This window comes from Dendrobium catenatum, unplaced genomic scaffold, assembly GCF_001605985.2.
Source record: "Dendrobium catenatum unplaced genomic scaffold, ASM160598v2 fragScaff_scaffold_390, whole genome shotgun sequence".
Taxonomy (NCBI): domain Eukaryota; kingdom Viridiplantae; phylum Streptophyta; class Magnoliopsida; order Asparagales; family Orchidaceae; genus Dendrobium; species Dendrobium catenatum.
The window spans coordinates 2,648,525-2,676,080 of record NW_021318852.1 but is presented as its reverse complement, the minus strand read 5'-3'; the positions used below and the strand labels follow the sequence as shown (position 1 = coordinate 2,676,080).

The 27,556-nt window shown below is 35.1% G+C and overlaps 2 protein-coding genes and 1 long non-coding RNA gene across 5 annotated transcripts in view; 1 reads left to right on the top strand and 2 right to left on the bottom strand.

Moving 5' to 3' along the window:
* Positions 1-294: 294 nt before the first annotated feature.
* On the bottom strand, positions 295-13,890 carry LOC110104974 (N-acetyl-D-glucosamine kinase). The gene is made up of 7 exons (XM_020834298.2): positions 13,566-13,890; positions 10,532-10,679; positions 9,401-9,592; positions 3,964-4,092; positions 3,363-3,532; positions 3,091-3,224; positions 295-728 (listed from the first exon to the last, which is right to left on the bottom strand). Exons 1-7 carry the CDS (start codon positions 13,780-13,782, stop codon positions 651-653), a joined length of 1,068 nt encoding a protein of 355 aa, XP_020689957.1. The 5' UTR covers positions 13,783-13,890; the 3' UTR covers positions 295-650.
* Positions 4,971-6,785, bottom strand: LOC114579447. Its single transcript, XR_003700419.1, has 2 exons — positions 6,662-6,785; positions 4,971-6,560 (listed from the first exon to the last, which is right to left on the bottom strand). It is a non-coding gene; the product is annotated as an uncharacterized LOC114579447 (long non-coding RNA).
* A 10,362-nt stretch (positions 13,891-24,252) lies between the features above and the next one.
* Positions 24,253-27,556, top strand: part of LOC110104970 (vacuolar protein sorting-associated protein 53 A) — a 74,130-nt gene continuing 70,826 nt past the window's right edge. For all 3 annotated transcript variants that reach the window (XM_020834288.2, XM_020834286.2, XM_020834287.2), the window contains exon 1: positions 24,253-24,504. The gene's annotated coding sequence lies outside the window, so the exon portion shown is untranslated. The remainder of the gene's footprint in view (positions 24,505-27,556) is intronic.

Below are 27,556 nucleotides of genomic sequence, written 5' to 3'. Positions count from 1 at the left end.
CAGTAAAGGCGCAGTAAAAAAATGCAACAAAAGAGTAGTCAAAACGCAACTAAAGTGTAGGTAAAACGCAACAAATGAACAGTAAAAACGCAACTAAATTGCAGATAAAACGCACAAAAACGCAACCAAAGCGCATTTAACATGTCAATTTTTTAGTGGATGTCCAGAAGTAGAGATTCCGCACCTAATAATTTTCAGAAATGATACTCCTGCTTTGCAAAATGTCAAGTTGAATGACAAGACAAATTTAAACTGCAAGATATATTTTTGCCACATCATTCTGCGCATAGTTCATGCTTTAAAGAAACATATTTTCATAATATCCCCGATTTACATCACATGCACATATAAGCAAAGATTAAGATATCAAAGCAAGTGGTATTGCTATTTCAGTAGAGAAATTACAATTGTACAGCTTAAAAACAATTATAAACCTTGGGCAACTAATAGAAGCCAAGATGAATTGATCAAAAGAGAAAAAAAATAGCAAGTTGAAGTGATGCGAAGCGAAGCAACAAGCACCAGTTGATATAGTTTACATCTAATGGAACCCATGAATCAGCTCTGGAGAGAATTTCTTTTTTCTCTACTACTTTTGCATCATCAAGATCTCCTGTAATTTACATAATTTTTTTCCATAAATAGATGTATCAGCTAGATTGATCTACTCTGAATGATTTAGTGTACTGATTCAATGCAACTAATGCTGCCCCCACGGCTGGTTCCACCTGCACATTATAGAATTAACCTCTTAAGTAGTTGAGAAAAGTTACCACTTGATGCAAATTTTAGGAGAATTTACATACATTAGACTTAAATCCTCTACATCAACAAACAACAGCAAGCCTTTATCCCATTACATGGGGTCACCTACATGAATATTTTTTTCTCCATTGTTTTTGTTAAGAGACAAATTCTCATTTAGATTTGATAAAAAAAGGTCAGTTCTAATACTTTTTAATCAAGTCTTTTTAGGTCTACCTCCACCTTTTTTTAACATAGGTCAAATCTAATGCATCGACTTTCCTAACAGGATTATTGGAAGGCCGACATTTTATACGACCAAACCATCTAAGACGATTCTCTCTAATCTTATCTACCACTACAGCTACTTCAAGCATTTCACTATATACTCATTTCACATTCTGTCTCTTAGTGTAAAGCCACTCATCCACACGAGTATCATCATCTCTGCAATGCTTAACTTAATTTTATGTTTCTCCTTTGATGGCCAACGTTTTACGCCATAAAATATTGCAGGTCTCACCATCATCTTATAATTTTTTTCCTAAAGTTTGATTGGTACTTTTCAATAACACAACAGGCTTGATGCATTTCTCAGCTTCAACCATTCAACTTGAATTATACTAAGAATATCCCGTCTATTTCACCATTTGTTTGAACAATTGACCCAAGATATCTAAAACGTGCACTCTGGTTAATTAGTTGATCACCCAATATCACAATCTCTCACCACTAGGTCTATTATGACTAAAATTACACTTCGTATAATTTTAAATCTACTCAAACAAAAACCTTTGAGCGTTGACCTCAATAAGTCAAGTTTTTCATCAACTCCCTCTCCAGTCTTATCAACAACAAGAATATTATTAGCCAAAAACATACACCAATATACATTCTCTTGAAAATCTCTAGGAATAACATCCATAACTAAAGCAAAAAGATATAGGCTTAGAACTGATCCTTGATGTAATCAAATTGAAATAGTAAAATACTTGATCAAACCTTCTTGTATTTGAACACAAGTAATAGTTCATGCATGCATATCCTAAATGACTTGAATATAAACATTCTTAACTTCTTTCTTTTCTAGAACTCTTTAGAGCACTTATCTTGGAACTTTGTCATATGCTTTTTCTAAATCAATAAATATCATATGTAGATCATCCTTGCTCTTTCTATACTTCTTCATTACAAGTAATAGCTCTTTCTATTCCTTGAGTGGCGCAATAAGGATGGCACCTTCACTGAATAAATTTCAGATAAAGCTGACCCATTCTCCAGCTATTGCCACAATTTTTGCTTCTGCGTCCAGTTTAAGATTCTTGCTGGCTACAAAAAGATAAAATCCATTTTTCACAAGGGAAGATCTGCACGAGAGATTACTTGAGTTGATTTGGGAGCTTTCTTTGGAGCATGAGTACAAGAAACACACTTTCAATGATTCCTCTGGCAAAGTTGCAAGGTGAGGCCTCAACACTCCTCTGAATGCTGCACTTTCTCGGACAAGATCACAGACTCATAAGACAAGGAATTAGTTGCCGAGCATGACAAGAAGACTGCGACTAGAACAATCGGGAAGACAGAGGAACCAATGAAATGTGAAGCGGAATTTAAAGAGTTAACATGAGTGTTATTATTGACCTGTCTTAAAGATTTAAGTGGTATGTTCGTAAGTAGAGAAAATTTGATGTTAGATTTAAAAGTGGAGAAGATTTAAATATCATGGAACTAAAACCCCTGAAAATTTATTGGATGAAATCCAACTGACTCAAATATCTCAAGAACTCAGTATTTTGTGAGCCAGCATGTGTGGCCACTTAGTTTATGAAAAACAGTTCAGAAAGATTGTTTCCAACTTTCCATCTTTAGACACTAGAAACATGCAACATGCTTCTTCAGAGAGAGGGTCCTAAATGCTTATTAGACTAAATTTGAATGATAATGTACTTCCTTCCTCCCCATTCTCATGATCCATAGGATAATAGTCTATAAATCCTTTATCCTCAAATTTTGAGGGATTTGAGTCTTTGCCAATTCCCTAGTTAGGCAACAAATCCAGTTGTAAGAACCTTCAGATCACAAGTGATGCATGAAAACCTGCACATCTAAACATGAAAAATGCATGCTGCATATCTAAGGTGCAGGCCAATGAGAACATTATACCTGCACCAAATTATTCTTTCGTACTATGAGTCTCACTTGTTGCAAGAGCTTTTTGGAAGTAGTTCCAGTGCATCAAAATTTAAATGATCTTAATCTTTCATTAAAGGCTACAACTCACTGGCTAAATTGTAAAAAAAATTGCCATTCCCACAAAATATATTGCAGTCTTGAAAGTTTACTTACCTTGGGTCGAATGGGGAAAACTCCTGGGTAATCCTTTGAAATAAGCTTTCCAACTTCCTTTCCAATGTCCCACTTCTTATTATTAGCTTCAATAACGCCTCCAACCATTACCAATGGAAAAGGACTCTTTCCATCTACAACCAAAAAATTCGTGAAAATATTTGAATGGTTGGCAAGAAGTCAAGAACAACCTTTCGAGAGAGTTTCATGACAGGTTCTTCAAAGATGGTTAGACCAAATGACAATAACAAACACTTCAGAGATTAGTGCACCTTCTCCGGACAATTTAAGTCTTCGGATGACAGCTTTAACACTATCAGCCAGCTCCTGGACTGAATAATGCAGTATTTTGTCGGCAACCTCGTCTCCATCTTCTGCTGAAGCAACCACTACTGGAACAAGTGCAGCAATGCGAGCCCAAGATGGATCTGCATATGTCCACCTACGCCACATAAGAAAGTAATGAAAAGAGGACATTAAGCCGACACTTTTGGCTTGGTAACTCGTGAAATTTTGTTTGCAAGAGCAACTATAAGGTTTTTCTCTAGAATAAAAAAATAAAAGGTAATTTGTTTTGCAAGGCTTTATTGAAAGTGGCCACACAGTTTGAGAGGGTAATTCTTTATTTCCAGAATACAAGGTTCCAGCAGGCTTTCCTTCTTTTATGAATCATCAACTTTACACAAAATATAAAAACTGATTCAGCTTGGAAATGCAGTTTTGCAAGCCAGCTTCTTAGAAAGAAAATTCTGCTTTGGCAACTATCATTGGAAATCTGTAGCTGTTCAAGGTTTGGAATACATATTTCTATATTTTGCAAGTTGAAAGTTAAGGAATTATTCTGAAAAAAGTTGTAGAGAAAAGAAAAAATACCCAATAACTTCGTCAGGAGATGAAAGTCCTAGCACATTGAGGATGTTATTCATAAGTGTTGTTTGTGGTCCACGACCATCATGAGCTCTAATAATGGCAGTTAATGCCTGTGCGGCAATCCCATAACCACTGCGTAATGGACACATCTGGTCACCTACAATTTTTGTGTATAAAACATACAATAAAAGGTGGTAAAGGTAGAACATAGTCAACGATTGTTAGCATATCACCCAATTAACTTAAAATATTTTTCAACACTAATGGAATGGTTTATAAGGATGTCATCATGTGCATGAATGGGCAGAACCTTAGTTACTTTAAAGACACAGTTAAAGTAAACTGTACATCAAACTTGGAAAGAAGAGTAGTATTACTATTAAATGAGATAGAAATGGAACATAGTCAGAAACCCCAGCATATGCCTAATTATTCAAGACGTTTTTAACCGTGAAAAGAATGAATTAATGTTGACACCAACATGTGTATGCATACTCATTCAGCAGCTTCAGCGCAAAAATTTCAAAATTATTGCAGTTTATGAGGCTTTTTCTCTTTGGAATCTGGGTATTTAACTGTTGAACATCAGTCATTATCTGCAAATCCTACAGGAAGAATCATACAAAAGAAAGGCAGCAGTGGTTCACTGTTGGAAATTTGGAATACTGATAACTAGAAGAAAAAACGACTACAAGAAAAATCTCCTTTCCAAATCTGTCTATATAAGATTATATATCCACCTACAATATTGCTTCTTTATAGTATTTCTGAAGCAGACATCAATACGAAGATTTGGCGCGTCTATCACAGAAGTCGTCGTAAATTGACGGCTATAATTTAAATCTTAAATTATGAGTTATTTTCTGAATTTTAGCTCTTATTTTATGTTATTCCCTGTTTTACCTCCTAAATTTGTTTATGTGAGTGTTGTTGCCCAAGGGACAACTTTTTCTTTTGAGTTTTCTTATGTTGTGGCCTATATATAGTGCCTTAAGCTATTGTAATAGATGATGAAGATGATTATATAAGAATTTCAATTTTAGTTTCCTTTCTTAGTAAGTTTAGTGGTGGAGAAAGTCCCTTGGAGTAGGGCTAACGACTTACCCAACAACCGTCGCTGTGGCAAGGTTCTTGGTCTGTATCTTTCTTATTTCTTTTATCTTCTCCTCCTTTATCTCTCCAAACAGCAGCACCACCCTCTCCCACCCATCCGGCCGAACTCCAACAACCACCCCACCGTCCATCCTTCCAACCCCACTAGTAATCCCAAGTTCTGTACTGCTCCTACAGCCCTCCCAAACTGCAAATTTTTTTGTTGTTTTCTACATCCAACAACCAACCAACTACCATCCCTTCCATCACACAACATTTCTTTCATTCCCAAACAGCCACCTTTCATTCATTTTCCCCACCACCCAACAAATGACCGCTATCCCACCTCCTTAACCAACGGAAACCCCAAATCATCCCAATCCAACTACCACCGAGAGCCCTACCAACACCACAAAATCAGCCCCCCAACTCCCAAGCCTTCAAAATGACTTTTCATATCCTTTGACCCTTCACATTCCACCAAACATTAATTAAACTTTCAAATTCTGAAATCTAATTAATTTTGGAGTTTTCCCAAGCCACCTCACCCTTCCCAAAATCAGCCATTAATTCTCCCTCCACTTTCCCAAACCTTTCCATTATGATATCCACTTCCAATGTCATTTAATGAGCCATCTCATTATCTATTATTCCCTTTACCAGAGCTCAAATTAATTTCTCAACTTTCCAAGGCCTCCTCATTAATCCAAACCATTAATCATATCTCATTTCCCTAGTCCCATTAAATGTTATTAAGTGCAACCATAACTTCTCTCATTACTCATACACCCTTTCCTATGTGCTGCCATTAAGTGCTGGGCTGCTATCTTATGCTGTTGGTATGTTCCATAACACCCTCCCAACTGTGCCCTTGTTGCTACCCGAGGTTTTACCTTGCTGCCCACGTCGAATCGCTGCTATTTTATCCTGTTTTCGGCTACAAACTTGACGAAATTCAAGAGTGATTGATCAAGGACACATGAGGCATCAATCTAAGCTCTTTACACACTCACAATCACATGCAAAATAACCACCCGTGAGTTTGTTCTGCCTCAATTTCCTTCGGTCACAAAGCCTTCTTGAGTTTGCTTGAAGCATATGGGAATATGATTACCATTCTGTGAGTTAACAGGGAAAAAACACAGTTTGATTAGAAATAACCCTAGTAAACATATCTTTTTTTTAGCACAAGTAGTCATTCGAGCATTTGGAACCACTCCAATGGCTGTTAGATATGAAAGGAATTCCTAATTTCATTTCAGATGATTGGTATCTAGTAAATATCTCCAGCAATTCCTTAGAAGAAAGCAGAAACTGGACCATGAAAGTCGATCTTTTGAAAAAATCATGGTGTTAAAATTGGGTAAGTGATGATATCATTTTTAAATAGGTGTCATGGTGATGTGAAACCAAATTGCGCAGGAGCTCATTAAGGAATTTAAGAATACATTGGCGATGTAATTCCACTCAATAGCTTATTGTAATAACAAGGAAGTTCAATAAAGAACCTTAGTTTTCCACTTGCTTAGGCGAAGGAGCACATGTAGATTAACCAAATCTTGTAGATAAACAAAAATAGTAGCAATGCGAAGGAGGTTCAATAAAGAACCTTAGTTTTCCACTTGCTTGGGCGAAGGAGCACATGTAGATTAACCAAATCTTGTAGATAAACAAAAATAGTAGCAATACGAAGAGCTATTAACTAACAATCCACAATTTAATAATGAGAGTTTCACCTCGGGGATTGATCACTCAACTACACTAGGCTTTGGCGAGAGAAGATTATCCACATTAGAATTGAGGTCACTCCGAGGAAGAAGGAACCTAGGATCGTCGTTCTTGGATAGGTGGCCGGAGTGGTGGAGGATTATTGTCGTCCAATGATGATCCAACGTCCCTTTGACCTTTGCTCGTCGATCACGTCAACTAAGGTGTAATGGATACGGTCGAAGTATTCTTCAATGGTGTTGTCGAAATCAAAGCCCACGTCAAAGAATGGTGATTGGATGATGTCGACTTGATCTCGATTGTCATGCACAAATCCAAAGTTCCATTCGGGTTCCGCCATGCATTCTCGCCAAGGGTTGAAGGAGTACCCAAGGGGAAAGGAAGAATTTCAGATTTTGGAACCAAAATCTGAGAAAACTTCTAGTTTTTCTAAATTCTTCCACAAAGCTGAAATAATTCTTTGGAGGAATCTGAAATATTTCAGATTTTCTTCTCTCATAAATCTGAGAGGAATTCTAACTCTCAGTTTAGGGAGGAAAACTTAGCAGCAAGACTGATGGAACAAGCAAGCAACGTGAAGTAATGGAGGAGAGGAAATCTGAGAGGGAATAATCTTTATTTTCAATCTCAGATTTTGAAATCTCAAATAAAACTGAAATCACGTTATAGAGGGGAAGTATTAAGGAGGTATTTAAGAGGTGGTGATGTGGCAATTAAATAGAAACAATAAGGGAGAGGTGGCCGGCCACATGGAGAGAGAGAAGGGCTTGGTGTTAAGTAAAATGGGGCCCACAAATTAAAGCAGATGTAATAAAATATGACCGGAAATTTTAGGTCTTTTAAAACTGAGAAGTTTCCTAATAATAGGGTATTAATTAAGATTAATTTGAATTTCAAATTCAAATTGAAATCTAATTAATTTGGAGGCCTCAAATTAAGGAACTAAATTAGGAAAGTAGTAAAGGAGGACTTCATGAAACTGACATTTGAATTCAGGATTCAATGGGGGAGGCCAGCGACAAGCCTGGGAGGCTGCACGGGTTGGGCGGCCGGGCCTCTTGGCCGGTGGTGAGGTGCAGTCGGCGGGCAGCAAGCGGCCAGCTGGGGAGGGGCGGCAGGATGGAGGATTGGTGAGGGGAAATCCAAGAGAACGAAGATCACGATCTTGGGAATGAGTTAGGGCCGACGGGTAATGGAGGATAAGGAGAATGGGGATGGTGGAGGTAGACCACGAGCCACTGACTCTTCCAATGATTAGCGGGTATTGCTTTTGCCCTCACCTTGGGTTTTCCATAGAACTCACCCAGAGATCTAGGAGAATTGAACTCACCAATATATCAAGAAAATATAAACTCACAAAGAGAACACAAAGAGAAGAATTTTCATTAACAATAATCATTATCCCTCTCCAAGAGGAGGGAGAAGGCTTAATAGCCGAATACATGAAGAAAAATAAAAATACACAATTGCCCTTCCGGTAAACACATGACGAGGCCCTTAAGCAAGGGCATGAACGGAAAGAAATACAAAAGACTCATAAAACATAAAATAAAAATGTCAAATACAATAATAATCAAAAGTAGATCGTGGCCGTAAATCATTGATCTTCTGATGTCCTCATCACATGGGTTAACCAGTTCATCTAGTTTAACTAATTAAACCAATGGTCCAACACAATTTACATCAAAATTACGGAAAAAATAAATAGTAGCATAAAACCTATAAGCATTAAGAAAGGGTGATCATTTCTCTTGCTATACCCTAACCACCTGTCCATTCAGGTCAATACACTCTAACTGGGCTTTGCTCTCATGTCGCCATCATGCCATTGACCTCATTCTAGTGCCATTGTTACCATTCCTTGGCTCCCCAACTCATATGTGCAGTAGTTGTTGGGTGAAATTCTAATAGTTATTCTACACAGTAATATTTGTGATTTGCACGCTATTTTTTATATTTTAAAGAATTTATTGAAAAATTTTGATGGAGCAAAAACATGGAGAGTTTTTGTGCAAAACAACATTGAACTTGCAACTTTCGTGATTTATAGCCTTTGCACTGTAATCCATTATTCTTAAAATGTTATTAGCAATTTTAAAGTATCTATCACATTATTGTTTAGGTATATTTCTTCTAAACTTAAAAGTTTATTAACAATTTTAAAGAATTGCATAGCAAGTTAACACAAAATAACATGCTCCTTTTCAAAAGTTTGGCATTCAGCAGAAATTCTTTTTTTTTTAACTAAACTTGGTCATGCGATAATTCATGAATTTTGTCCCATGCTTGAGAAGTCCACATTACCCTCAAAAGTTATTAGAAAATTTACAGTTTTATCATTTAGTTACAAAAGTATTTAAGAACTTAGTTGTTAGTGTATTTGGTCTATTTAATGAGGATAAAAACCAGATCCAATCAGAGTCAAACTAGTTAACAAGCAAAATCTGCGAGATGTTTGCTTTGTAAATATCATAATGTAGGAAGAGCAGCAAAAAAGAAAGACACGGCATTTACACAAGAAATGTTTTTCAATATTACTAGGGTGAAGGGTAGCAAGAGTGTTGTGGATATTGGCATATTAAAAAATTTAAGAGTCAGCCTAAGTGAGAAGGGTGCTAACCTTCCCCAGTCCCCTAGTATAGGTCCTGCACCTGCAGCACGGGCTTGTCTTCCATCTTCACAAAAACCATAAGCAATACAACCAGTGCCTGCAATCAATACACAGCCATGGAGCTTCCCTAGTGTTCCACTTGCCATTGCTGCTACGGCATCATTCTCTATGATTATCTTGACAGAACAAGGAAAAAGATCTCTGCAATGAAACAATAAAATTTCCTTTGAGCACGATAGTTAAAACACCTTCCATTAGGCCAAGCAAGGCAGGGTATGTTACTGGTTGGAAAACTTGGTGCGGAAAGATGATGAAATCTGAGCACCTAAAAAATCACTTTCAACAAATAGGAAATTTCCTCTATCCCTTCAAAAGCCTTCTCTCTGCATGCATAACAGACTATAAGTCTGAATTCCTAATATTAATCTTTCAACTTAGACACCTTTGAAATGACCTAGAGAAGGACCTATTAAAGCCAGCATGACCATGGTGGAAAAGGTCATCTTTGCTGAAATGTGAATAATATTTTAGAGATTCGGTTTGAACTATGTTAGTTCATTAAGTTTAGAAATGAATTTTACATATACAAAATGTTGTATCAGATGAACTATTATGATAAAGTCAAAGATACAAAACATTTCAATAGATTGACACATGGTAGATTTAGTATTATATAATTTATGACAATTCAAATGATTTTAAAAGCACAACAAGATGAGCAATGCTATTAAAAAGCAACATTAAATACAATTGTTGTACCAAAATAAAACTAAAATTTAGCCTAAAACAACATAGAATTGCATAGAGTATGTCTAGAATAAGCCTAATTACTTTGCAGCAGTATTTGTTACAGAAATAGCAATATATCTTCAAAATCAAATAAGTGATGTACTGAGGTAAAACCACTGATAACCTGCAAATTCGTGGTCTTGATTCCATTACTTTAACAGGAAGAAGCACCACGCAACATAACACGGGACCATGCTCATGAAAAGTAAACATAAGGAGATAATTGCTGTAGACCTAAAAGTTCATCCTCAGTGGCCTCTAGATCCAAGTTTTAACATGCTACTTGTCATCATAGAAAATAATGAAAGATACAGGTTTAGGGCGAGCTTGAAGGAAAACAAGGGGACATACCTAACCCATTCCAAAATCTTCTGTTGATCTGAAGGATGATTAACACCAGACACTGCCAAGCAAATTGCCCGAACAGCTGAGCAATTAGAATGAGCCATGGAAAGGGCTTCAACCATAACCTTCTCTAGTGTCTCCTTTGCTGCAGCTTCTGTATAACAGATATATAAGAAAGCTTCGAAGTTTAATTTTTGAAATGCAATATTAAAGAAGGCACTCTTTTTGTAGTCCATATCAAGGAATTTCCAGTACCAGCTATGCAGTTGAACCGTATCTTATGAAAAGGACCAAGAAAATTTTTAAGTATACCCAAAATGCATTAAATCCAACAAAAAAGAGTTCTATTAACAAAAAATCGCCAACTAAACAGATGTTGGAATCGGACACTAAATCCAAGGAAATGTCCGGTGGATGCCATTTCCTCAATCTGATGAAAGAAGACAGAACCCCACAATAAGAATATATATGAAGGCATGTGTATTCTAATCATCATGTGATTCCCCATATGATTTTTTTGAAAAATTAGTTTTGTGAAGCCTCCAAGTTCAGTATACAGTTCCACCAATTCTGACTCGATCTAAAAAAGGTAATATATTGAATATCTGCTTATGAACCTTTCTGCATGTGTTTGAAAGTGTTTTGTGTGCATATGAAAGTCAGCATGTGCTCTAAAGCGGGTCTCGTGGGTCTGTTTGAATGTTCTAGAAATCTAGAATTTTTCCCCTAACGTGCTATGGCGTTGGGGTAGGCGACGTTGAAACGCTGAACTCTCTGAAATTTTGTAAATTAATTCAGCACGACGACGTCGGGGAGCAACACTACATCATTGTGGGATCCCAAAGGGAGTGTTGGGGCATGTGTGATTGGGCATCACGGAGACAGAGAGACAGAGAAGGATTTCTAGGGAGAGAGTTTGTTTTGAGGCTCTTTTGGTCATTTTATGCTAACGGTCTAGTTCCGAAAGTTGTTTGGTTAAAGGTAAATTGCGTTTTGCCTATCTCGGTTTTTAATAATTCGATGATTTTGAAACTTTCCTGATTAGACATTGAGATTTTTTTTTTAATTTATGTCAGGTATTTGTGAAACATTGTTTTCTAAAATTGTAGGAAAATATTCATAGACTAAAAAATAGTAATGTATAATAATTAAACCTCTGAAATATAGCTCTGTACGATCTCTAATAATTTGGTAGAATTCTAAGTCAGTGAATTTGTCTACTTTGTATTGAGTTTGATTGCTAAAATGATGCCCGTAGTAGGGCGAATCTCCAAAATTCTATAAATAATTTAATTTATGTTTATCTATGCAATTGTGCATCTCCAAATGATATTCAGTTTGTATCTGATGAGTGATGTTTGGAGTTTTGTAATATATTCGTGGAGTTTTGTTGCGAAAATTCTGAATGTGTTGAAAGCACTAGAAGGCATGAGGGCCAGAAGTTCTAAAAAGGATGCATAAGGATCCGAGTTCTAAATGTGAGACATAAGGGCGAGAGTTTTCTTACTTTTTTGTTTTGCACTATACATTTATTTATATTTTGTTCAGCATATTGCGCTCAGCATACTGCTCTTTGAATTTTTCAACCTGCCCAGTTATCTGCAAAACCCTACACAATTTTGACACAACATTAAAGTATGTTTGTTAGTGAGATTAGAATAACTGCTTTACTTTAATTCATTGGTTTTACAATTATTAAGAACTGATTTGGGGGGAAATGTAATCTGCTGAGCTATGTTAGAATATTTTGTGTTTAGCATTTCATTTTCAAGTCAAGACAGGAGTAACTAGATGGTTGAGTATGTTGATTTTCTAAGTCTGGCTAGTGTATAAGAACCCTTTCTATTCTTTTTTTTATTATTTTTTTAACTATCCTGGCATTTCTATATTTTATGTCCTGTGTTTGTCTATTGCCAAGGATTTTTATAGCAAGAATTTGTACTGTATATTTTTGTAGATAAATAGAAATGAAGAAATTTCTTTTGACGACAAGCAAATTAATGTATAGCGGAAGAATTAGAAGCTCTGGTGTCTATTATTTAAAAGAAATATGATATTTCTCCAAATTAAAAATCTTCGTATGTTCCGTTCCGACTCTTCTCTGTCATCATCCGACACATAATGATTTTTTTTTAATCCAACATAGTATGACCTATATTTGTGGGTCATATCGGATTAGGTTATGACAAATTTCTCAATCAGAAGATCAATGTCTGTTGGGATATAAAAGAATAATTTTCTCTTGTAGAGCAATATGACCTTACATAAGAACACATTAGCACCAAGCACCAGGAAGGCAAGGCACTTGATAACTTCCCCTCTGAAACGAATGAAAGATCCCATTAAAGCAGCTTCTAAAGGCTAACACTCAAATTCCTAAACAAAGTGAAAATACAAAGTAGATCTAAATCTGAGTCTGATTGCTGGAAGACATCAGCAAATTACAGTAGAATGTTTTTTCATAGAAGGGAAAGCAAGATATATAGCAAATTAAAAAAAAATTACATCGAGCAGCAAAAATAACAGTTTAAATTATGGAAATTCAAAGAAAATTTTAATTTTGAATTTCATGATTAAGTCGTGCAACAAAAAGTGAATGGCTAGAGCTATACATCTAAAATGCGTGCAACAAAAAGTGAATGGCTAGAGCTATACATCTAAAATGCAAAAGCTTAAACAGATCGACGGTCTTATTTATAACTAAAATATCATTGAACTATGGGTCGCTTCACTTCATGAAATTTAGGTAGGCCAAAGTTCAATTACTTAAAGTTACAAAATGTCGAAGAAGGTAATCAAAATTGGTTTTATAAATCCACTCTGTCCAAGCACTGACATTTCCTTCGATTTCTAATTTAGATAGCCGATTGAAAACAACCTATCCAATTCCTCCATATACCCCTTTCAGATTAAACTGTGTGCCCAAAAAACTATACATGCATAAATGAACAGCTAATGCCCTAATCAAAATATAAAATCCATTATCATTGATTTAGAACAAATTGCAACCCAGATCAAGGTAAATGGAAGAGATTCTTACCTCCAACGGAATTGAAATTGGAACAGCCAGCGCTAGCCCTAGAAAGAATCGGAAGAGATTCAGCAGCTTCGCCGCCGCCGCCGAAAGAGATCGATGCCGACGCCAGCATGCATATGCAGACGGTGGAGGTGGTGCCACCGTCAAGACCCAGGATTACTCCGGCAGGCGAAGTTTCGTCCTCGAAGTCCTGAATCTCGCCATTTGTATACCCCTTCATCTCTACCCCTTTCTTCTTCGATTTGCTTTCAGGAGCAGCGATTAGTCTTCCAGAAATAAGAGTGCAATGGGAAGATGCGTTTCATTGAAACGAGCTATCAGGTGCTCTTTGTCTAGTTGGATTATCACGTTAGATCTTTTAAATAAATAATTTAAATATGCTTAAACTTATTTTTTTTTAATTAAATCAATAATGTTTTATTGAAACTCTCAACACCTATCCACTATTGTTCTTTTTATTTTACTTGATTACAAATTGGTTGGAAGTAAAATATGTGTAAGATATTTCAAATACAATGATTTAAAAAAAAAAATTATGTTTTGTTTAATGAAAAATGAATTCAAAAAAGAAAATGTTGTATAAATCATTATAATTCATTTTTGAGGTAAACTAAACTTGTCAAGTTTTGAGCTAAAACCATTTACCCCTCAAGCAAGCTAGCTTGGTCATCGTCGGCCACTGACTACCAACTGACGTCCCACCATTGTTGCACTTTGCCACCACCAGTAGACCATCACTGTCGCCGACCACCAACATCACCTGTTGACCACAGCCACCACAAAGTGCTGCCTCCGCCACCAATCACCGACCAACACTGCAACCCGCCACCACCGCCACTATCTTTGGACTTTACACTATTTATGTTATTTCTAACCTTAAAAAAAATATTCTTCATACATTTACTTTACACTCATTCAAACAATTCTAAAATATTCATTTTTTACATTTTTAATCCTTTTATACTACATTCCTTTTTACACTGCATTTATTTTACACTCAATTATTTTTTTAGCCAACCAAACAACACTTAGCTAATTAAAAATAAGAAGGCAAGATAAAACGAGAATATTTTAATGTAATTTTTTTTATTTGAAGGGTGACTTCTTGTCACGACCCAACCCGATATCACACAGGTCATATCATGCTCAATTTTGGCAAGAACCAAAAACTCACTTCAAGGATAGATTATTCTGTGCGGGCGTCGAATGTAGTTCACAATCCGGAGACCAATCTGAATGCATCATATCATCGGTACCGAGCTGGGGTATCAAATAGTACCGAGTCGGGTACCAAGCAGGGGGCGACGTGGCATATTCTGGTTGGTCTCTGAACGTCTGCACCGAATAATTTCACCACCCCAATATCCAATTAGAGATGTGCTAAGAAAAACTAAACTTATAATTTATACAACATAGAGCCACTATTGAAGACAATATAAAGCAGAAGGCTAATTCTAAAAAAATATATATATATATTTATTATCAAAAAATACATTTATAATTTGAAGTTTATCTACAAAAGCATTTAACAATAGAAAGCATAACAAAAAAAAAAGAGTCAAGTCTGCAAAAATGAAACTAGCTAACACGGCATCCCTATCAATTTTACTCAGCTTGCTCATTGCCCTTGAACTAAAAACAAAATTAAAAGTAAGAATGAGCTAACACAATTATGTATGTTATTGTAGTCTAAAACAAGAATCAATTACTCCAACTAAATGAGCTAAAAAAACTGAATTAATAAACTAAGGTATTGTGCGAAAAACATAAACTAAGAAATATTGATATGGAATTTTAATAAGTATTTAAATAACCAAATATTTTATAGTAATAATTAGAATGACCCTCATGCCCAAGTTTTTCTTATATAATAATCAACATAATATGTTATCACCGCCAACATAGTATCTTCTCTCCACCAACAGAATTCATTTTTGCTGTCAATATAATCTTTTATTAATAAATATACCCCTCACGCTCCAGAATTTTCAATACATAACATAAAAGAATTCAACTTGGCAAAGCAAAAATAAAGTGCATTCTATAATAATGAAATAATCACAATATTGTTGTATGATTCTACAAAAAAATGCTCTAACGTCTGGCAAATAATTTTTCACCCAATGTTTTATAGATTGCCAAAGCTAAGTTTTCTGAATTTTATCATAATACGAGAGTTATGTATAGCAACATTCTTAAGCTTTAACTGAATAGACATATTATTTTTTAGATGTCAAAATGAAAATTTGAATTGATAAAAATAGCCGCTTTTCAAAATTACCTTGTGAAAAACTTGAATAATTACTCAAAATGACAAAAATAGTTGTACCAATAATATATCAAAAGTTATACGGATGAAAGTTACCAAAATCGGATAAAGCTGCATTTTTGTAAAACCAAATTATAAATTCGATAAAAGAAATCTAAAAAACTTTGAATTATTAAAAATTAAGATAGTCAAAATGTAACATACATCGATTTAAGCAACTTTTCACTACAGAAAAATCACTCAATACCGGCGGTTACTACTTGTTTTCCAGCGGTTCAGTAAAACACCGGCACTGCGCCGGAAACCTTTTCTGGCGGCGTTATTCTGGCGGTTTTCTTTGCCGTCGACTTTCCTGCGGTTTATACCGCCGATTATCTTTCAGCGGTCTTAGCGTCGTTGACCGCCGGTTTTATTACTGACGGCATACTGTCCGTTGAACCGCTAGTATAAAAATCATCGTTATTATAGTGTAGACCGTCGTTAAGACGATGGTAATATCACCGGCGGCTTACCAGCGGTTCAAACCGAAGAAAGTTCATCGGCTGTGTGTCGTCGGTTTACCGATGGATACCGTCGGCAAACCGCCGGTATATACCGGCGGTTTTAGTAGATTTTTGGCGGGGTCAATTACCCGTTCGGTATCGATGTTTCCGGCGGCCAAACTACCGATTAGTTGTCGGAAACCTGTAGTATTTGAAAAAAAAAATTGGCAGCCTCACCTCAATTTGAGGGATTTTCATCCTAAACTCTAAACCTGCACATAAAATACAACAATCACAACAATTTTAGGCAACACGCCACTATAGTCAATCACAACAATTATCACAAATATATTCATAAGTTAAACCAAACAAAACATATAATCATAACTAAGTTCAATAAGTTCAAAACTAAGTTTAATAAGTTAAACCAAATAAGTTCATAACCAAATAAGTTTACAATCAGATCATCATAAGTTCATCAAACATAAAATAGTACTATTCCTCCTCCGTATCCTCGCTGTCTGGAGATGCATGTGATTGCTCTTTCTCTTGCTCTTTCTTCCTTTGATTTTCATCTCTATAGGATCGTAGCTCTTCTTGCATTTCATTTTGAACCTTTCTCATCTTTTTTATCTTTCTCGTCAGCGCTACAACCCTCTGGCTTACAAATTCTTCAGCTTCACTTTGATCATAAAATGCTGAGGTGGATGAACTGCCCTTATAAGTATAGCCTTGCGAACCCAAGCCATATACCCTCCCCCTCTGTCTTCCTCCAACAACATATGACCATGTATGATACTTAGAAATCTCGATCGATCATGAAGATGATCCCTCACTAGTGGACTGACGACTTTTTCGAGCTTGTACAAAATCATCGTGCGAGAATAAATCCATAAAATATATTGATATTACAATTAGTTTTATTATAATAAATTTATATTCCCAAACTCTAAAAAATTATGCTAACATGAGCATTTTTAGTCTTTTTCATCAACCCACTGATGGTCAGCTTGATATTGATGAGTTCTCATATGCCACTCCAGCAGTGTTGGCTCCCGACCAAGAAACTCTTTCTGAAAATATAAGATATAGTTATAATAACATAAATATATTTAATAAACTAATTTAAAGCTTTTATCAGTCGTCGTCTATGTTCCGTATAAGGAACATATCCACTAGTATGAAGAGAGCTTCCTAAACCCCCACAGTCAGATGCTTTATTCTGCTCTTTTATTTTTGTGAACTCAGTGGTCACCCAAGCTCTACTTTGATCTGCCTATATGCCCTCTCTAATCCATATTGGACGCTGCCCGGACTTTCTAATATCCGTGAATATGGACCATTAACAAGTGTACGTGCTATACTTTCAAACAATTGTACTTTATTTGAATTGATATTTTCAATACATCCACTCAAGGCAGAAAAGTTCAAAATTTTATGGTGCCGAATGTTGGACATTAAAAGAGAAGCATAATACTAAGTTAAGTGTTGCAGAGATGAGGATGATAACGTCTACCTCTACCTTTTTTAACATGAATCAATTCTAATACCTCTACTTTCTTAACCGGATCATCTGCAGACTGTCGTTACTACCGGCGGCTAGAGAACCGCCGGTAATTGATGAATTTTCCTGTAGTGTTTCTACATGGACCAACGGATAAAAATAAGTCAATGGTCTCCAAACCTCCAAACCTTAATTTCTCTCTCCTGTGATCTCTCTTTTACTTCTTATTTTCCTTTTTTCTTCTCTACTAAGCCAAAATGAAAGGGATAAGGCCACTTGAGATATTTTGTAAGTGGGTATGGATTTTTATAATAAAATATATTTTTGGCACAATGATAATTATATCAATTATATTATTTATTTTTTAGCACAAAATTCTTATAAATCCATTTATATTTTCAAATTTGAAAATAAAAAATTTATGAAAAAATATTCATAAGTTAATTAAGCATGTCTAGAAGACTCATAAAATCGGTTTGTAAAACGCACACTTAACAATCTTAGAAGACCCACTTATACCCACATATATCAATTTATTAAGGAATTGCAATTAAATAAGAAGCTTTTTTGTTTTCATATATATATATATAATGCCCATAAAATTAAAAAATAATTATTACTATTAGAACACAACAATATCAACATCTATGTTATGAAGAACACGATTTTTAAAATGGACTTATAATAATTTCTAAAATATTATTGAACTGCTATAAGTTAAAAATATATATTTTAAAATTTAAGGGTTATTACACTTTCTTCTTAGCACATGAAGTTATGGATTAATTTTATTTGTATGAAATAAATAATAACTATTAGACTTTCTTCCTAGCGCTCCCTGCCAGACTTTCGCCCAACCATTGTTGGACCACTGCCTAGTCATAGTTCGCCTCCAAACTCTCGCTCGATCGACCATTGTCTGATTATTACATGTTTGCCTGACTGTTACATTCTGGGATACCGAGCTTGTGATTTTGATGACAAAAAATATTATTGATTGAATTTTCATTTCTCCTATTATTATATATATATTGTGCATATATTTTTGTGTGTGCTAATATTTCAGGTACATCATGCACCATGCAAACAAATTCATGGATCAAGTTTGGGTAGAATAGCATGACAAATAATATGTCATCTTTATTTCTATTATTTTTAAATTTCTTTGAGTTATAGTCTTGTAAATGGCGTATGTTATATTGGCGACCTTGCACTCACACATAGGGGAGTGAGAAAATAATTTTAATTTTTTAAACTAATCATATTGTACGATCAAAATCGTAATGTACAATTATATGTTTTTTGAAACGATTTAAAATGTCTAATTTTTAATTAATTTTCTTTGAACTAATCAAGTTGTACGATTAAAATTGTACTGTGTGATATGTTCAAAACAGAAACTCTAACCACTAATCAAATTTAAGTAAGTTTTTAAGTTTTCAATCTTCAAACGGATCGTACTATATGATCTCGTTCATACAATATAATATTTGAAAATTTGTTTATCCTTCTAATTAGTTAATCAAATCAAGGGGTTAATTAATATAGTCGACACTGTTATACAATTTTTAGATCATAATGTATGAAGCATGTTCGTCATGATGATCTCCTTTGGCAAAACCTTGATTTTTGAACTAGACATATTGTACGATACCAATCGTCCATATGGCAGCTAGAGACAATTTTCAATCGTCCTGTATGATCACATAAAAATTAAATTTATTGTGATGTACACTCTAGTATACATAATTTGCACAGTTCATCCCAAGGCAGTTCCATCATATTGTACAATATCTAATTATTAAACTAATCGTATTGTACGATCATCGATTGTACTGTACAAGCAGCAACAGCTCAATTGAAATTTTAGAGTTTTTGGAGACCTTATAAAAAAATATTTTATTCTTTAGTTTAGAGAGAGAGACTTTAGTTGTTGAAGGTATTCTGAGAGAGTAAAGAGAGATCTTGGAAAGTGGAGAAGGAGAAGGTGAGGTTTTATGAGAGGGAGTAGTGTTGGAGTTTCACATGGTTGCTCCAATCAAGCTTGCAGCTTGATTCCTCCATAGGGCTATGTGGATTTGCTTAGGGTGCTTTAGGAAAAAAGGCTTCAAGGTCAAAGGTCGATGTTCTCAACCTTCACCGGGAGGGTGAAAAAGGATTGCAAGGCACTCTACCTTCACCAAAAGGGTAAAAAAGCTTTCAGGTTCGCCACCTTCACTAGGGAGGTGAAAAGAGCTTCCAGGGTTCTCTGTCTCACCAGGAGAGTGAGAAGGATTCCCGTTTTTCGCCTCATAGGGTTGGTGGAAGTGATTATTGTAAGAGCTTCTCTACCTTATTATGGGGGATAAAGGAGTGGCACTAAGAGTTAGTGCAATATCTTGAGTGGAGGACTTCAGGGGGTGGACGTAGGTCATTGTTTGACCGAACTACTAGAAAATTATGGCATGCTCATTATATTTTTTATTTTTTGCATTTAAGTTTTCTCCAATTTATTTTCCTAAAAATTAAATGTTAAAAAATTTGGTGTTGTTGTTATATTGATTTGATTGAATTATCATCCCCATTGTTGTAATTGTTATTTAGTTAATTTGCTTGCATATCGGATTATAAAGTTGTTTATTTTAAGTTTTTGAATAACTTCAAAAAGATTTTTTTTTTTATTATGTTAACAAACTTTTTTAAATAACCAATTGCCCCCCCCCCCTCTCTTAGAGTGCTTGGGGACAATTCAACGAGGTTTAACATCCTCTATTAAACTTTCATGGGCTTTTGCCTAGACATCATAAGACTTCCGCTCAACTATTAGATTTCCGCCCAACTCTCCAAACTATTGTAATCCCATAATCTCTTAGTTAAGGGACATATCAGCCTTTATAATTCACCTAAAGGTAGGGGAATATTTTCACCTGGGCGAGGCTCAGTGATTTTTTCCCCTTCGGGTTCCACATAAAAAAAAAGATTTGGTGTTTTATAGCTCTCTCTCTCTCTCTCTATCTCTCTCTCTCTCTCTCTCTCTCTCTCTCTCTCTCTCTCTCTCTCTCTCTCTCTCTCTCTCTCTCTCACGCACACACACACTCACACATCTCTTGTTTGTGTGTTAGATATTCATGCATTACTAAGAAAAAAAATTCACTTACTCTACAATCGTGAGTATTGTAGCCCGTAACACTTATTTATATGTATTTAATATTTATTTAAAAGTTTTAAAATATAATATGTATATTACTTTATTAAGTTTAGTATTATATTTATTATTAACTTAATTTATTTAACTATTTAAAAAATACTTGAATCGGACTATCTTAGAAAACCTGGACTGGTTCACTGGTTGAACTGCAATTTATGTCAATTAGACTCGAGTTGATGCAACGTGATTCTTAAGTTGGATGAAACCGACCATTTGACCGGTTCACGATTAAATCAGATGAATTGGCCGGTCTAATTTGATATTTAAAATTATGGATAATACTAAAATAATTGATATGACTGGTATGTACTGAAATGTGATAGTTAGAGATGACAATATTTAACATGACTCAAAACCTAACTTGGACCCGACCCAAAATTTTTTAAGTTTCACTCAACTCGTTTACGAAATGGTTCGGGTTTGGGCTGACCCAAAAACTTGAAATCAACTTGAAACAAACCAAGGTCGCATCTGCAAGCGAACAGACCCCACTGCACTCACTCACTTGCATGCTTTGTGCTTTAGTTCGCATGGGATCGAGCCTCCCACTTTGCGTGTTGCATTCGCACGAGCACTCACGCCTGCACTTGTACTTGCACATGTACTCGCAACCTGTGCACCTTCAGGACCACCCATTGCTTCGCAGCGTCTGCACTTGCAAACAAATCAGTTCGTCTTGCGTGCTAGCAGACAAGATGCCACACCCACACCATTCATCTCTCATGCTTACGAACACGAGCCACGTGGGGTCAAGTTAGGTCAACCTGATAACCCGTGTGGGTCGAGTTTGGCTCTAGCCTTTGGGCTTATTTACCAAAATCGATTAGGTTCAGGTCAACCGAATTAAACCCAAGTCAACTTTGGGTTTGACCCAAACCCAACCTGAATACCCATTTTAACACCCCTAGGTGATATTGATATGACTAAGAGGATACTGATTGATATCACATATATGAAATGTTATGTCCCACATGATAACCTCAAGTTTCAATGATTCATTGATGAGAGTTATAAGGAGCTGAAGATTGATTTGGACTTATAAAACGTTAGGGATATTGATCCACATGATTTAAGGGGAGTTATAACGAGTGCACTGATTGTGACTCATAAGGGGTGATTGATTGAGAGTTATAAGTGCATGAGCAAGATCAAGATACTCTCAATTAAATATTTGATATATAGATATTGGTTAGTGATGTTGATACTAATTAATGAAAATTGATACATATTATTGATATTAATTACTGAGTACGTATATTGATATTGTACAAATGTTGATACCATGACACTGATTACTGTCATAACATTAATATATATTTGGTTATATGATTCAAAGTATATTATTTCTCTTTTTCATTTTATTGATTTTAGTTGTAAGATTTTAATACTTGTTTGACTATTTGCTCATTATGTGATTTTTACATTATTCCAGAAAAGGGCAAGGACCTTGTGGCATGAGGCCCTCAACTGTATGCACAGTTTTCTTTCTTCACCACTAGTTTAGTTTTATTTCAATTTATTATTGTATATATTATTTTGGACCATGAAGAATAAATAAAATGTAAATTTTGATTATAGTAATTTGAATTATATTTTTATGTTATTTATATTTATTTAATGCAATTAATCAGCTTTGGATATCAAATTAATCTGATTGTAAATGAATGAATATAATGAATTGAAAAAAAATATAATAAAAAAATGACATATAAAAAATCAGACAATACCTGAGAAAATCACATTTTTGTTAATATATTTTTATAAACTTACTTAACTTGAAATCATAGGCAAGGGTTTTGGAGTCTACCTTGAGCTCTATAATATCCCAAACTGGCCCAATGGACAAATAACCAAGTTTTCTCCTTTGAATCTCTCTCCCTTCCTTTTCTCTTTCCTTTTATCCTATTTTTTCCTCTCTTTCTTTGAAAAGGTTGGTGGAATGAGTTTTGGTAAAATGAGTTTAGATATTTTTACTATTTAAAAACCACTATCTTAACTTAGTGTCACGACACCCAATTTCCTAGCGCCATTGCACTCCAGAGAATATTTCAGAATAATCTCACTTGAGACCCGACGTCGCGACTGTGCATCTCTGGCAGCACAACGCATGCCCAAATATTTTTTTGTCCAAAAAAACTTGTGAAAGCTGAATGTCGAGGCGCCGTCCACTTCGATGGCGTCAGAGTCCGCAGAGAAACTTTCACACATTGGATTTTCAGTCCTTAGATCCCAAACGTTGGTCACTTCCTACCATATTCAACATTCTAAGACTCATACTTACTAATTAACTTAAAATTAGTGAGCATTCAAAATATATTACACCTAGCTTCCACACATTATCCCTCTCATAAATGCTTTCTCAAAGTTTGTATGCTTGAAGCTATTGGTAGTTTGGCACCATCCTAGCAATTATCTAGCAACCTATCTCTTCTAACTATTTTCACAAATTCCTCTAATGCAAATGCTCTAAGATCCAATACATAGATTAGGGAAAACTAGCAACACCAAAAATTGTGTTATTCCCTCCAATATTTAACCTAATTGAGTATCCCTCATTTTTATTAAAATCAACCATTTTCAATAAAATTTGATAAATCAGTGCCCTAGAAAATTATAATTTAGGAGTTTTGAATAACATGTTCAAGGGGGATCTCTTAACTTTGATCATTAGATCAATAGCTTCAACTAACTTACTACTTTACATATTATACTCCAAGTTGTATATTTAACCTAAGAAGTGTAAAATATATATACATGCATAGTAAAATATTATAATTTTATTGAACTTTATTAAAATTTTATTTAAATTGTGTTCCTTGCTCAAATCTTATTTCAACAATCCTGATTTTTTTTTTCAAATTTTAATCCAATATTATTTAAATCTTATTAAACCTTTTTAGCAAACCTGAATTTAATAAATTATAAAATTTTGGTTAAATGAAAATCAAAGAACAATAAAAAAAAAGAGAGATTTACTTACATACCACTTTATCTAATGTTATTTATATATCTAACATCCAAAATTTTAATATTACATGATTATCACTTATATAAAATTTTAATATCAAATATATCACTCATACATTTCATTATTACCACCCATACCATCTTATAAATTTTAATATTTCATTACATGTATAATATTTGTTCTATGTATGATTGACATGTAATATTAAAATTTTAAATATTAATATATAAATAACATAAAATAAGGTGGTTAAAAAATAAAAATAAAAACCGCATCTCAAATGCGTAGTCTACTTCGCGCAATCAGTCTCACCGCCATTTCCGCCCATAGATCTCCGCTGATGTCCTCTTACCGACTTCCCGTAGGCTCACCCCTTCGCCGTTCCATCCTTTCCGTCCATTACCCGCTGCCCTCCCATTGAACTCACCGCCAACTATCGCCGATCTGCTGGACGTTATCTCCCGTCGTACTCGCCGCTCGTCGCACTGATACGCCGCCCGTCCCGCTGAAGTGCTACCCCTCGAATTGTGCGGTACGAAATTCGTCTCGTTTTGGAATCAATAGTTTGCTTTATATCATTTGGTAGCTGGGCATTATGCTGATTAGACTGTATTTTGTTGGACATTACATAGGTATTGTATTAGTATGTGGTGAGTTTTTTTTTTCTTTGATCTTAGGTCTCATTTGGTTCCTTCTAGTTATAAAACGTTGATCCCTCTTTCACTAATTTTGAATCTGAAAACGACATAATAATTTTTACAAGAGTTTTTGAGGAAATTTGTGATTTTTGGAATCGTTGTTAGTTTTAAATGCATTCAACTAATTGATTAATTTGCTAATCATATTTTTGAATTTTTGGCAAACAAACAAACCCTTATGATATACTTATTATATTTAGTGTTGCGATGGAATCTTTTGTGGACACTTTAATTTATCATTTGCTTCATTTTATTGGTTTTAAAGCTTGTTTTTCTAGTTTCCAAAATGTTTAATTGTGTTGCTCCAACACAATTTATGGATATAAATCATATTATCTGGAGCGTTATTATTAGATGTTATGAGTTTCGCTGAGCAGCTTGCGGTGGGAATTAGGTTTTTTGTAATCATTAACTGGCCATTTAATGAAATTTAACAGATTTCATCATCCTCTCATCAAGAGAGTAAAAAATCATATTTTATTAGTTTTTTCACTTCATTCATATACCACTTTTATTTTTTTGAGTTACACTTCAATGTAACTTTTGTTTGACTAGCATAATTATAGTAGGTTAAATTGAAGTTGATTGTTGTGATAGACATGTTTTAATCTTAAAATAAATGCAGGTAACAAATAACTATATAGATGGCTGAAAGTTTCATCCATGTAATAAATATCTATTTGCCCTTTATTGGGAAAAAATATGATTAAACTTATATTTAATTGGTTTCCTTACCAGGCTTGTTAGGCATCACAATTGTAGAGGGATAGTTGAATTTTATGGACTAAATAATAAGCAAGATCAACCATTTATTTTTAAAAAGGAGAACAAAAAAGCAATTAGATTTAGGTTGATTTGGTTTTCCTCTATATAATCAAGTTATATATTCAATATTGGTTAATACGATTTAGGAAGGCAATACTGAACAAAGGACATTTGAATGCAATTAAATTGATATTTTTTAAATAAGATGAAATAAATATATCATTTGAATTATAATTTTTTTGGTAATTAAAATAACATGCAATTGGTACACATGCATTTTTGCTAGAATTATGAAAAGCCTTATCTAAGCATTCAAAGGTCCTTGTGAATATTACTATCATTTGGTCAAACATTGGTTGGCGTTGAATTTAGATTCAAATTTGTGCTATTCAAAGTACCATATTTGAGAAGACCAAGAAGTATGATTGCATGTTTGATGGCCCTCTTGATTGGTGGTGAAATGATGATACCCATCTCCAGGTAGATTAGTGGCGAACAAGCTTTTTGTACCTCTTTCTATTGTTTATCTACACCATTATGCATTTGTAGATCTATTGAGATCAATGAGCCTCTACATAGTATGATGATGCTTGCTTTATATCTTTCAATTTATTTATTTATTTAATTTGGACCAAACTTAGAGTTAGATTAAAAGGAGTTTTTATGACCCATATCCCTCTAGGAACGGCTTGTTTTTGCATCGGGCTTTTCCAGGGTGATTTTTGTGACATGAACCTTCGTGGGATGGTTCTATTTATCCTATACTTCTCTAGGAGGGATTTTTATAACTTGAGAATGTTGACCACTAATCTACAACCACTAACCCACAACCTCTCTCCCTCGTTCTCTATTTTCCTGCACGTAGGAACCGCCTCAGACAAAACAGCTATCTCCCTCATATTTTCACCAAGCAGCACGCCCAAAACCCCCCAAACTGCTCGCCCTCTTTCACTCTCTACTTACTGCATGCAAGAATCGAACTCGAAGGCACGCGCTTCCTCTTAGTTCATTCGAACTCACGCACATAGGAACCCCAACCAAAGCCTTCTTTCCCTCTTGATTTCTCTGTACTGCATGCTCATAGACAGTAGAATCCCGCCCAACATCCCTTTCTTGTGGCTGTACGCAAGGAAGAAGCATTCACCTAACTCCCTCTCTCTTGTTCACTTGATCGCACATACAAGACCCAACAAACCCGCTCGTCCCTCTCCCGTGACTCTGAACTCACTCGTGCGTCTAGCCTCCCACACTAGCATCCAAGTGTCTCCGTTGTTACTCAATCACTCGACTTGATTGATCCCCGACCCTACTTAAGCCTCACGCTCAATTCAATCACCCAACACAACCCCACACATCGTTGTCGCTTCCACCACCAGCTCGTGCACATGTCTAACCCATTGTCAATCTCTAATCATATCACCCCAGCCACTCGACCTGTTGCTGTTGTCATCACTCTTTCTTCAGTAAAATGTATAAAATTCTCTCTTTCTTATTTCAACAATAGGCACAAAAGAGCCCACGTTCATTGTATCTTTGATCTGGCCGGGAAGAACAAAATACGGCCTTGCAGCCATAATTTGGGGTCGATCTCAACTGGTTGCAATTGTTTCATAAGGTTGTCTTTTTGCACATGCCTAGGACCTTCAATGGGGCTGCCCATTTTTGTGCTCAAAGGGCTTTACAATGTAATTTTGTTTGGCTTTTTGAAGATAGGGATAGGTATACTGATCCACGAGAGTTTTTTGATATCCTAATGGAGGATATGAGCATACATGTTTATAGCCCTCTTTTATAATTTCCCTTTCTTAGTTTAATTATATATGCAAAATTTTAAGGGAAGAACAAAAAACAAATGCCTACCCGATGACTCCAACACAGGGGATACGACAGGAGGTTGCCAAAATTTTGAATGACAGATAATATTAACATAATTAAATTTAAAAAAATAAATTTTAAACAAAAAAGAAAAATGAACGGAATGATTTATTAATTTTAATCTTTTGTCAAAATACTCATCCGTTGCAAAGTCCAATGATCATGATGATATTAAGACCAAACTATCTATATGCGATGATGTAAAATAAATTTGCAAGATGTAATTCCAGGATGCATAGACTAATT